The sequence below is a fragment of the Rhincodon typus genome, chromosome 31 (assembly GCF_021869965.1).
Source record: "Rhincodon typus isolate 14 chromosome 31, sRhiTyp1.1, whole genome shotgun sequence".
Classification (NCBI taxonomy): Eukaryota; Metazoa; Chordata; class Chondrichthyes; order Orectolobiformes; family Rhincodontidae; genus Rhincodon; species Rhincodon typus.
The window spans coordinates 34,433,022-34,446,088 of NC_063362.1; the positions used below are offsets into that span (position 1 = coordinate 34,433,022).

Sequence of the window (13,067 nt, forward strand, 5' to 3'; positions counted from 1 at the left end):
TTGCTGAACAGTTAGCATTTAATTGCTGTGTCACATGGTAAGTTAATGGATGCAACTTAATTTTGTGATTCCTGCACCTGCTTTTATGGGCTTTCTGATTTAACCTTTGACCTGTCTGGTGAAGTACAATTAGAACAAGAGTCAAACCTGCTCCCTGTACATTATTCCTTATGTTTGAGCCAACTGCTTAGTCATTCTTCAAACCTGGAGGAATGGGCCATTCGCTAGGCACTGGGATTCTTCCCACTGTGTTCATGAACCTTACAAATGAGTATAAGTAGGTCATGCATGGGGTGGGTGGGTAATGGTGCTATTTGTTGGTAAGCTACAAATAGTTAAAATCTCTTTGCTGTTGTCCACTTGCACCAATGCTAGTTGGATTTGTTCAAGTGATACCTCTTGGAGAGAAACTATAGTCTTTTGGTCCAGAACTACTTCTCATTTTAATGTTTCAAAACTGATTTGGCCCCAGACTCTGTGTGTGTGTGTGTGGCAGCTGAGGAAGTTGGGGTGCTTGTAGTAGTGAAAGGGAAGAGGATCAGTGAAGAGGAAGGCCCTTTTGCTATAGCCCTACACTTTTTCCTTAAATAATTATTCAATACTGCTTTGAAATCTTCCATCGCACTCAGGCTGTGCATTCCAGATCCTAACCACTAGCTACATAAGGAGGTTATTCCTCGTGTTGCCTCTGCAAATTCAAACACTTTCACCTTTTCTGCTCTTGTCCGGGCTCATCATGTTTAGTACCCCTGTTTCAAATCTCCTTTTAAAATTTTCTGAAGAGAACATCTTTAAAATTGTCAAACAATCTCATTAGAACCATTCTTGTAAATCGTTTCTGCACTCTTTGCAGTTCCCTCCCATTCTTCAAGTGGAGTGCCTAGAATTAAATACTGTACTCCAGTTAAGACCGAGCTAGTGTTTTATAGGCGTGCAATATGGCCTTTTTGTTTTTATACTGTTTTTGGCTCTATTTATAAAACTCAGCCACAGACTATGAATTATGTGTGTATACCCACCATGTCTCTGCTCCTGCACCCTGTTTAGAATTGTATCCTTTATGTTCTCGTTCTTCACTTCACTCTGCAGTATTAAAGTGCTTTCAATTTTAGTGTCGTCTGCCCAAATTTCAAATTGTACATTAACACCCACGTCTAAGTGTTTAGATTTGCAAGGATGGTACCAAATCTGGTAGGAAATGCTGAACAGGTTAGACTATTACTCTTGGATGATTTACTAGAATTAGGATTAAGAAAGGGTTTTGGAGAGAAGATGTCTCCAGTTGTGATATTCCAGAATTAGGAGTCCTAAATACAAAATGCTTGTGAGAAACAGCGACATAGAATGAAGGAGAAAAGAAGGAAACCTAATCTTTATCCAGTCTGGCTGGATAAAGATATACAACAAAAAAAATTAATTATCATCATATGAAGTATTTGAGGCAACAATCATCGTTTCCTGTTCGGGAAACGAGATGTGTACGTGAAGGTGAAATGAGTAGAAGATTATACTGAGGATTAGATGACATAAAGTAGGAAACAGCTCTTGTGGAACAAGAGTTCTGAAACGTATGTATAAAGAGCAGGAATAGACCACTAAACCCCACTCTGCTGTTCAGTAAGATCACGGCTGATCTGATTACTTCATATTCCACTACATTCAAAAATCTTTCACCCCCTTGCTTATCACAAATCTTTCTATCTCATAGAATCTTACAGTACAGAAGCCCTACAGCTTATCAAGTCACTGCCAAAAATATACTGCACGAGTCCCCCTTTCCTGCACTAGGTCCATAGCCTTGAATGTTATGACACTTCAAGTGCTTGTCCAAGTACTTTGTTAAAGGTTGTGACATTTCCTGCCTCAATTACCATCCCAGACAATGCATTTCAGAGCCCTACCACCCTCTAGGTGAAAAAAGGTTTTCCTCAAATCCCTTCTAAACCTGCTGCTCTCCACTTTAAAATTATGTCCCCTTGTATTGACCCTCCAGTTAAAGGGAGCAACTGTTTTCTGTTTACTTTGTCCATGCCCCTCTTAATCTTGTACACCTCAATCAAGACCCCTTCAACCTTCTCTGCTGTAAAGAAACAAACCAAGCTTATCGAACCTCTCTTCGTAGCTGAACTGCTACATCTTGGTTGATACGTTGGTGAATCTTCCTTTGCACCTCCTCCAGTGCAACTACATCCTTGCTGTAATGCCGTGACCAGAACTGTACATATTACTCTGTACAGCTCCATCATGACCTCACTCTCTTATATTCAATATTAATGGACTCTGCTTCCACTGTCTTTTGAAGAAGCGAGTTCCAAAGGATTGTTACCTGCTGTAAGGAAAAGTTCTTCTAACTTCAGTGAAATAGTCATCCTTTATTTCAAAAGTGACCCATAGTCCTAGAATGCGCAGACCATTTGGCCCAAATTTCTATTTCTCTGAAATTAATCCTATATAAAGGGGCAGACCTTAACTGCCACCATACAAAGTGAGTCTTTGATCAGTGAGTGAAATGTTTTTTTTGTCTGACACTTCTGCACAGTTAATTCGTTCATAGTGTGCTTGCTGTCAGACTCATTCTTTATTGGGGAAAATGGCTTTTTGTTTCCATATTTGCTCTGAAGAACATTAGCAGAATACATAGTTTAATAGAATCTCTTCATAGGGGCCATTTGGCCCATGAAATCTGCACTGACCCTCTGAAGAACATCAATCCCCCCACCATCCGCCCAATACTAGCCTGCACAACCCTCGATTCCAGAGGGTAGTTTAGCATGGCAAATCCACCTAGCCTGCCTATCTTTGGACTGTGTGAGGAAACCTGAGCACCCAGCAGAATCCCGCGTAGACACGGAGAGTATGTGTAAACTCCATATGGGCAGGAATCTAACCCCAGGTCCCTGCTGTGGTGAGGCAGCAGGGCTAACCACTAAGCCACCATGCTGCCCCCAATAATATAGAAGGTCGTGTGGAAAGTGAGTAATGTAATGTTGTGATGCTCTTGACTTCAGTTTCCACAGCAATGGAACTGATTTATTTTCAAATTGATTTTCTGAGAGATGCAGACGATTCCCGCTGTGTGATTGTTCATGCTGAATGAACACCAAGTGAGAAAACGAAATATTTGGCTCATGCAAGCAAATTGTTCCTGCACAATTTTAAAATAGCGGCACAAAAATGGGTGATTATTCCCGACTGACTGAGCAGCTAACACTTGCTGCTTGAAGTTACATTAGATCTACTACTGAATGGATTTCTTCCCATTTCTGTGATGTGCACATGTATCTAACGTAAATATAGTGACTGTCTATAACTTAGTAAATGGCTGCGACAAATTAACATGTTGAACCTTTAATTTGCTGGCTTGGACTTCACTAAATGAAATTTATATTGATGTCACTGGTTTCAATGCCTGTCACATCAGGGAGTCTTTCAAAGAGCCTTTTTGTGTACCTTTGTCTGTGTGTGGGATAGAAAAGTACAAAAAACAGAGTACTAAAACTAAGACTGCTTAGCTGTGCTGCTTTGCTGTACAAGTGCAGTGAAAGTAATTTATTAGTGTGTTGTGATTGATGAAAGCATGCTAAATTCAGGAATCGTATCCTTGGTAATTCAGCCATTGGTATCTGCAAGGATTTATTTAGAGAAGCAACAGAAATATGGGAACATATTGTTTAACACTAGGCTGCACAGTGAGATTGAACTACAATGTTTGTGATCCAGTTGGTGTAGAGACAATGTTTCCTCTGCTTTGCCCCATTTGCAACATTTTCTGAAAGCATTTTGCAAATGCGAAGCTATAGTTGAATTTTCAGCTGTGACAGCATATGAAGGACCCATTCAATAATATGAGAGACTTCTTTATTTGGACAAAAGGTCATCGTTAATTTCGCAACCCCTTTTAAATTCTTTCTAACAAAAATGTGATTTGAGTAGGTTGTCCAATACAAAACGTCTGTGCCCATGGACAGTTTTTAATGCTGTCGGCTTTTGTCAAGCTTTCTCCCATTCTATGTAGTGGAAATAAAACATTTTTTTTGCTTCATTGAGAAAGGTGAACTGGATTTAATTCGCTCTTGTAAAATTTTCATTCCTTTAAATCCAAAAAAAAAGTGTTTATTTTAAAATATGTCACTGAATGCAAATAATTTCAGCTTGCAATTCTCACTAAAACATAGCAGTCATGAATATTTATATCTGACACTTTCATCTGCCACATTTACAGGTTGCTTAATTAAGTCATTTTCAGTTTTAATACTATAATGTTTCAGTTTTATTTAAAATTATGTTTCTAGAGCTTATAGGTGGTATAACTAATTTGATTGTAATGCTGGAGGAAAAAGGGCCCTGATAGATCCTTCATGAAGTTTTGTTGCAGTTCTGGTGATGTGTTGCACATAAATCATGATCACCTGTCCAGCAAAGCATAGGGTTAAATGTTTTTCTCAGAACAGAAAAGAGCCTCATTTTTAAAAACACCACCTGCAAATTTTACCAAACAGTTTTGGGGAGGAAGAAAAGTACTCTTGAGTCATAATTGGTTCATGGGGACCAGAAGGAGTGGAAAAATCAATTGTAATTAATTCTTAATAAATGTGTCACGGATTCATAAGCGAACAACCCTCAGTTGAACTACACTATTATCTTTCCAGTGGGTTACATAAACTGTAAGATTATGAAACATCACAAAAGAATAAAGAAAAAAAAGAAAAATCTGGCAGATTTTTGCGAGTGCCATTTGGTCCAAGTGCATTATACTGTCAGTACTCTGTCACAGACAGAACATTTGAGATAGTCAGTAATATCAATCAGAGAGAAGAGAGATTGTATACTGTTGCATGAAGACTTAAGAGAATCAGATTCGACTGCACTCCATTAAATATTACCATGTGCCAAATTAGTATTCTGCTGACTAATGTTAAAATTGTTATCACTTTGAAATTATGCATGATTAAGTACTTGCTTTGATTTCTCTGCTCCTCCAGATATTGGCTGTATTTATGAACTGAGTGCGGTGCTGATCCACAGAGGGGTGAGTGCATATTCCGGCCATTACATTGCACACGTGCGAGATGACAGGACCGGCGACTGGTATAAATTTAATGATGAGGAGATTGAGAAAATGGAAGGGAAGAAGCTACAGTTGGGGATAGAGGAAGATCTTGGTGAGCAATCAGTGGCTTGATGCTAGCCCATGTTCAGAAGTTTTACAGATACATTGTGTTCAAAGTGAGACACCTTGATGTATGTTTGGCCCTTGAGGCTTTCAGTGCTGTAGCCTCCACTGGCTTGGTAAGCCGGACAATCCGTTTCTGAGCCCATGATAATGGGCTGTAAAACCGTGCACTGAAGTGGCCAAGAGTGGCTTACTGAAATTTATTCTTGTCATGGCTGAGTAGATGCCCTCAGCATCTAGGGGACCATGGCAATCACCCATGTCATACCTCTCCTGTCAGCACTTAGTGACTCAGATTCCGGTGCAGTTCACATTCAAACCTGAAACAAGTTTCTATGCATTAACAATGTACATTTAACAAGTGCATTAGTTCACAAATGCCAATGCTAGCTAAGTCCATGAAACTGAACAATAGTTACTTGCCTGCTTTGTATCAGCAGCATAGTCATTTGCACTGTTCGGTGAAAAGCTTATTAATTGTACTGCCGCAATCTCAGTAAGTGAGAAGTGCTGCAGTTTTGAGTTGAAATAAACATGATGCTGATAGTTGCTTTGATGTAATGTCTTAATTTAAAAAAAATCTTGATTTTTTTTTGTGCCCCTTTTACCTTCATAGAGTCTCATATTTGCACACCTTCCAAATAGAGGAAATGGGCTGGTCACTTGTTTGTAGTCTTTCTGCGAATGCTGCTGGTTAATGATTTCAGTGGAAGTGTGCAGTAGTGGTATTAGATGGCTGGTCTTTCATTTTCCTTTGTACCGAGCCTGATCCACACTGCGGTGGAATCATACAAGAAATTATTTGCGCAAATTTGTATCAAATCCTCCAGTTTTTGTGGCTGTATTGAAATCTGATAATTTTTAGTAATTGGCTTTTTTCTAAACAATAAACCTAATTAGAGATTTGCTGCTGTTCATTATCTCATTGCAAATAAATGGTCAGCTATTGTTTTTGACCAGATAATTCATTGACATTGTGTGAATTGCCTTTTCCTTATTTTTCTCTCTCTCTTTCCCTTTTCCCTAGCCATCTTCGTTTTCTTATCCTTCACCCCCACACCCCCATTCAGTTATTGAAGATGACATCAGACTTGTTTCCTGCTGTGTATTCGTCCATGACCCCTTGCCTGCAAGTGAGCTGCTGGAAAGCCATCTAAAACAGGAATCACAAATATTTACCTTTCTTAATCAAGTGATGCTGAGGCCAATTATGGTGGCACATAACACACTGTCACTATTTAAACAATTTTTTTGCATTGTGTTTGGGTATTTGCTCACATTCTTGAAAGATCTTGAGCTCTTTTTCATTCTTATTAAGCATTAGTTAAAGGGCTGATCCTACACCTAGTTTGCATTATTACTGCATCTTGAGTATTACTGCATCTGTTTCTTCATAATTTAAGTTACTCAAGTTAAATCTTTGAATTGGGGTCATTGCAATAATTGGAAATCCACTTGCTAAAGTGTCAGTTGTTGACATGGACACTGTTCACAAGATACAGCTTTCTTCCTTCCAACAAACAGCAGAGTTGTGCAGGATAGCAAGATTGCTGATTTGGCGAGTTATATTAATGGTGCAATAAACTGTCCTCCCAAGTGCTTCATAGAAACACGCTGCAACAAAAAATGTATTTGCCCACAAGAGAACTCGTGAACAAAAATGTATCCATAGAAGTGAGTGTTGGAGCATACCTTGAAAGAGGTTTGAGAAAAACGGAGGCTTACTGTGGCAGTTCCAGACCTTGGATAAAAACGGTTGAAGTAACTTCTGGTAGTGGTGGAACAGACAAAGGGAGGGAGTTAGAGTACAGAGTGTTGTGGGTTTTGACAAAGTTTGAGAAGCAGAGGAACAAGACCATGGATGGACTTGAATGTAATGAGAATTTTAAGATGGAGGTGTTGATAATATTACCCAGTGCCGATCAGCTAGCAGAAGGGTGATGGGTGAATGAATCTGAGAGAGAGTTAGAGGATGTGCAGGAGAGTTTTTGGATGGATTTAAGTTTGAGGGATGGAAAATAGTGGCTTCCCAGGAAATTATTTGTACAGTTGATACAAAGATTGGTGGAGTTGCGGATAGTGAGGAGGATTGTGAGAGGATACAGCAGGATGGAGGAATGGGCAGAAAAATGGCAGATGGAGTTTAATCCCAACGAATGTGAAGCAATGCATTTTGGAAGGTCAAGTACAGGTGGAAATTATACAGTGAATGGCAGAACCCTCAGGAGTATTGATGTGCAGACGGATTTGGATGTGCAGGTAGATAAGGTAGTTAAAAAAAAAAAAGGTTTTTTTTTTTCTGAACAAGGGTCTCGGCCCGAAACGTCAGCTTTCCTGCTCCCCTGATGCAGCTTGGCCTGCTGTGTTCATCCAGCTCTGCACCTTGTTATCTCAGATTCTCCAGCATCTGCAGTTCCTACTATCTCAGTAAAAAAGGCATGCTGCCTTCATTGGAGGGGGCATTGAGTATAAGGATAGACAACTCATGCTGCAGCTTTATAGCATGTTAGACCACACTTGGAATATTGCATACACCATGCTACCAGAAGGATACAGATGTTTTGGAGACGATACAGAAAACGTTTACCAGGATGTTGTCTGGTATGGGGGTTTTTAGTGATGAAGAAAGGTTGGAAAGACTGGTTTTGTTCTCACTGGAACACAGGAGGCTGAATGAAGCTTAAAAGATTGTGAATGGCTTGGATAGAGTGGAAAGTGTGAGGCTTTTTCCCAGGGTTGAGGGGTCAATTACTAGGTGACACAAGTGAATAAGCAAGGGGGGAGGGGTTTAAAGGAGATGTGTGAGGCATGTTTTCAGACAAAGGTGGTGAGTGTCTGGAAAGCACTGCCAGAGGAGGTGATGGAAGCAAATCCAATAGCAGCATTCAAGAAACACCTGGACAAATACATGAATAGGAAGGCAATAGAGGAATGCGGATTCTGTAAGGGAAGACAATTTTAATATGGAAGGGCAAAATGTGTCAGCACAGGCTTGGAGAGCCGAAGGGCTTGTTCCAGAGCTGTATTGTTTTTTGTTCTTTTAATTGATCGAGTTGTAGTCAAAGTAGCAGTTGGGATGAAGTAAGAGTGGAATAACAGTTTTAAAAGGGTGGAAGTCAACCTCTTGGTATTGGATGGAACATGGAATCACAGACTCTGCTCTGGCTCATATGGACCCACCAAGGGGAACAGTTTCTAGTTTAGCTTGAGACAGACACTGAGGAGGCAATGGAGTCAGTGGTTATGTAAATACTTTTGGGAGTTGATGATAGTGGCAAGGCCTAAATGATATTAAAGGATACAAAATAAAACAGAAGGATAGCGGAAAAGACACATCCCTCCCTGATACGCTCAGTGCTTTCTATGCTGGGTTTGAGCAGAATACCACCAGGGTGGCAACACCTGCCCTGACACTGCCAGACATACCTGTTCCCTCCGTCACCGCTTCAGAAGTCAGATCAGTCTTCTCGGGAGTCAACCCAAGGAAAGCGGTGGGTCCAGACGGTGTCCCTGGCCGAGCACTCGGATCCTGTGCAGACCAACTGGTGGAGATATTCACCAACACCTCCAACCTCTTCCTCCTACAACCTGAAGTCCAGACCTGCTTCAAGAAGATCACCATCATCCCCGTACCCAAGAAAACACATGCAGTGTGCCTTTAAAGACTACGGCCCAATAGTTCTGACTTCAATAATTATGAAGTACTTCAAGAGGCTGGTGATAGCCCACATCAATTCCAATCTCCCAGCCTGCCTCGATCGCCTACAGTTCGCTTACCGACATAACAGTCCACAGGGGATGCCATATCCCTAGCCCTGCACTCATCCCTGGAACATCAGGACAATAAAGACACCTACGTCAGACTCCTGCTCGTTGACTACAGCACCGCCTTCAACACTATTATTCCCTCCAGACTGATCTCAAAACTGCGTGACCTTGGTCTCGGCGCTGCACTCTGCAATTGGATCCTCAGTTTCTGACCCATAGGCCACAATCAGTGAGGATAGTTAACTGCGCCACCTCTAATAACACTCAACACTGGAGCCCCCCCAGGGATGCGTCCTCAGCCCCTGACTGTGCTCCCTGTACACCTGTAACTGTGTTGCCAAATTCCAAATGAATGCCATCTACAAGTTTGCTGATGTCACCAACGTAGTGGGACGGATATCTGACAACAACGAGTCAAAGTACAGAAGGGAGATAGAGGGCTTGGTGACGTAGTGCAATGAAAACAATCTGTCTCTGTCGGCAAAACTAAAAGAACTGATCACCGACTTCAGAAAGATAGGAGGAGAACACACCCCCATCTACATTAATGGAACTGAGGTTGAGAGAGTGAAGAGCATCAAGCTCCTCCAGAGTGACGATAATCTGTCCTGGACTTCCCACATAAACGTGATAGTCATGAAGGCACAACAACTCCTCCTCTTCCTCGGGTGGCTCAGGAAATTTGGCATGTCCTTAAGGTTCCTCCATAAAATTATACAGATGCACCATTGAAAGCAGGTTTATAATGGCCTGGTATAGCCAATGCTCTGCCCAGGACCATTAAACTTCAGAAGGTGTGCACAGCCCAGACCATCACGGAAACCAATCTTCCATACTGATGCTGCTTGGCCTGCTGTGTTCGTCCAGCTCTACACCTTGTTATCTCAGATTCTCCAGCATCTGCAATTCCTACTATCTCCTTCCATACATGGACTCTATTTACATGGCTCGCTGCCACAGAAAGATGGCCAACATCATCAAAGACCCATTGCACCCCGGTAATGAACTCCTACAACCTCTTCCATCAGGCAGAAGATACAGAAACCTGAACACACATGAGCAGGTTCAGGAGCAGCTTCTTTCCAGCCGTTTTGAGACTGTTGAATGGGCTCTAGCCTCAAGTAATGTAACCTGTATGCCTCTAAGTCTTTTTGATCTGTACATCCTTTGCTTGCTGTGATCTGCCTGTACTGCTCGTAAACACAAGTTTTCACTGTATTCCGGTACGTGACAATAAAAATCAGTCAAAAATCAATTGTGTATCCTTAGTCTTTCAATGCAAGGCTGACTGGATGCAAGTCTCGCACCCACCGCCCCGGACATTATGGAGACAATGTAGGGGAGTTGTGGATGTGTTAAGACTAAAGGCAGATGCTGGTGTAAACATACATTCAAACGTTAAAATTAGTTGTAGATATAGGATGTGATTTCTAAGAATGAGTTGAGGCGAACTTCAAGAATGAACTCTCGGTTAGGGACTTCAGCGTCTATCATCAAGAGTGACTGGGCAACTACATTACTGATCGAGTTGGTTGGGTCCTAAAGGACATCGCTGCTAGACTGGGTCGTGGCAGGTGTTGAGGGAACCAACAAGGAGGAAAACACACTTGACCTCATCCTCCCCAATGTGCCTGCTGCAAGCATGTCTGTCCATGACGGTAGCAAAAAATGTGTCAGCTGCACATTGCTTATAGGAATGAAGTACTGTCTTAATATTGAGCATACGCTCATTTGTTTTGTGTAATGTTTCTACTGTGCTAAATGAGAGATTTCAAACAGATACACCTGAAGACTGGGCATCTGGGAGGTGCTGTGGGCCATCAACAGAATTGTACTCCAACACAATCTGTGACCTCATGGTCTGGTATATCCCCAACTCTACCATTATCAAGCCTGGTTCAATGAAGAAGGCAGGAGGGCATACTTAAACATGAGGGTCATTCTAGTGAAGCTGCAAGCAAAGGGCTACTTTGTAAGCCAAACAGTCTAAGCAGCAAGTGATAAACAAGGCTAAAACAATTCCACAACCAATGAATCTGATCTAAGCTCTAGTCCTGCCAATGGTGGTGGACAATTTTAAAGAAAACTCATTTGGGGGAGGAGGCCACACAAATATCCCCATCCTCAATGATGGCGGAGCGTGGCACGTCAGTGCAAAAGATAAGACTGAAGTTTTTGCAGCAGCCTTCAGTCAGAAGCGCCTAATAGATGATGGTAATGCCAATTTGGTTCACCTTACCTGATATCGAGCAATGCTGGAGACTGTAAAGGCCAAGGGCGGTGATGTTACTCCAGCAATAGTGCTGAATGCTGCAGAACTTGTGCTTCTACAGCATCAGCACTGGTATCTCTCCGTCAGTATGGAAAATTGCTCAGGCTTGTCAATTTACTCTCATTCATATGTAAAGTGATGGAAGGAGTCATCAACAGTGCTACCAAGCAGCTTAAGCATAACCTGCTCGATGAGTTTTAGTTCTGCCATGGCCGTTCAGCTCCTGACTTCATTACAACCTTGGCTCAAACCTGGACTAAAGAGCTGAATCTCAGCGGTGAGGTAAAAGTGACAGTTCTTGCCAAAGGCTGCATTTGACTGACTCTGGCATCAAGAAGCCCTAGCAAAACTGGAATTGATGGAGGTCCAGGAGAAAATGCTTTGGTTGAAGTCATATCTGGTATGAAGGAAGATGATTGTGGTAAGTGAGGTCAGTCATCTTGGTTCCAGTTCATCACTGCAGGAGTTCTTCAGGTAGTATCCTCAGCCCAACCATCAGCTGCTTCATCAGTGACCTTCCCTCCATCATAAGGTCAGGAGTGGGGATGCTTGTACACTCCATGTTCAGTACTGTTCGTGACTCCTTAGGTACTGAAGTAGCTCGTTATCAAATGCAGCAGTATGCAAAGTTGGGCTGACCAGTGACGAATAAAATTCACGCTGCACAAATACTGGTTGATGATTATCTCCAAGAGAGATTCTGACCATCGCCCTTTGGCCTTCAATAGCATTACCTTTGCTGAATCCCCATAATCAACATCCTACAGGTTATCATTCACTGGAAACTGAACTAGACCAGCTATAGAAATACAATGGCTACAAGAGCGGGTCAGTGGCTCAGAATTCTGCAGCGAGTAACTCACATCCAGACTCCCCAGTGCCTGTCAAACATCTACAAGGCATAACTCAGGAGTGTGATGGAATACTTCCCATTTGTCTGGATGAGTGCAACTCCAGCGAAACTCAACAAGCTGGACCTGATTCACTTGATTGACATTGCATTCACAAACCTTGTCACTCCACTACAAAAGTTCAGTAACAGCAGTGTGTGCCACCTACAAGATTCACTGCAGAAATTCAAATGGGCTTCATCGATGTCACTTTCCAAAGTCACCACTACCATGTAGAAGGATAAAGCAACAGGGACATGGAAACACCACATGCAATTTCCTCTGCAAGCCACTTCCTATCTTGGAAATACAGTACTGTTCCTTCAATGGCACTGGGTCAATATCTTGGAACTCCCTCCTGAACAGCATTGTGGATGTACTTACACCAAATAGACTGCACTGGTTCAAGAAGGCAGCTCACTATCACATTCTGAAGGGCAAGTAGGGACGGACAAAATAATGATGGCCTATTTAATGAAGCACACAACCGGTGAATAAGCTTTTTTTAAAACCTAGAAGGAGGAAAATCTGCCAGCTGATCTCAGATGCTCTAATTCTGACCGTATTCAGGAAAGGAGATATAAGCCCATTACATTTTTCTTGAAATTGTCAACAAGCAACAGCGGCCTCTCCACAGACATATATTTTGGCCCCTCAAATGCCTTCAACTTTAACTTAGTTGGTCTTGGAACATTCTCCTCATTTCTGCGCCATTGTATACCTACTGCACAAGATACAAGCACAATCTTTATCTTAGCCCCAAAGCATGTGCATACTGGGGTTCAGCCAAGTTGACTTGTCAGGCAAATGCTCTTCTCCACCTTCGTTGTCTTCATCAAGTTTCCCCATATGCATCAAGTTTCCCCACAGGTATGGAGCTAATCTACTGGGCAAGCAGAAAACTATTCAGCTTGCATGATAACAAGGTGCAGGGCTGGATGAACACAGCAGGCCAAGCAGCATC

General features: G+C 42.0%; 1 protein-coding gene across 3 annotated transcripts in view; it reads left to right on the forward strand.

Moving 5' to 3' along the window:
• usp48 (ubiquitin specific peptidase 48) overlaps positions 1–13,067 on the forward strand; it is a 133,731-nt gene that overhangs the window by 43,209 nt on the left and 77,455 nt on the right. For 2 of the 3 annotated variants that reach the window (XR_007265298.1, XM_048615086.1), the window contains exon 9: positions 4,983–5,162. Coding sequence is in view for 2 of the 3 variants with exons in the window: in XM_048615086.1 (XP_048471043.1) it covers positions 4,983–5,162 (180 nt within the window). In the remaining variant the exon portion in view is untranslated. Of the gene's footprint in view, positions 1–4,982; positions 5,163–6,200; positions 6,307–13,067 lie in introns of all 3 variants that reach the window. The other variant, XM_048615087.1, reaches the window with a different exon arrangement.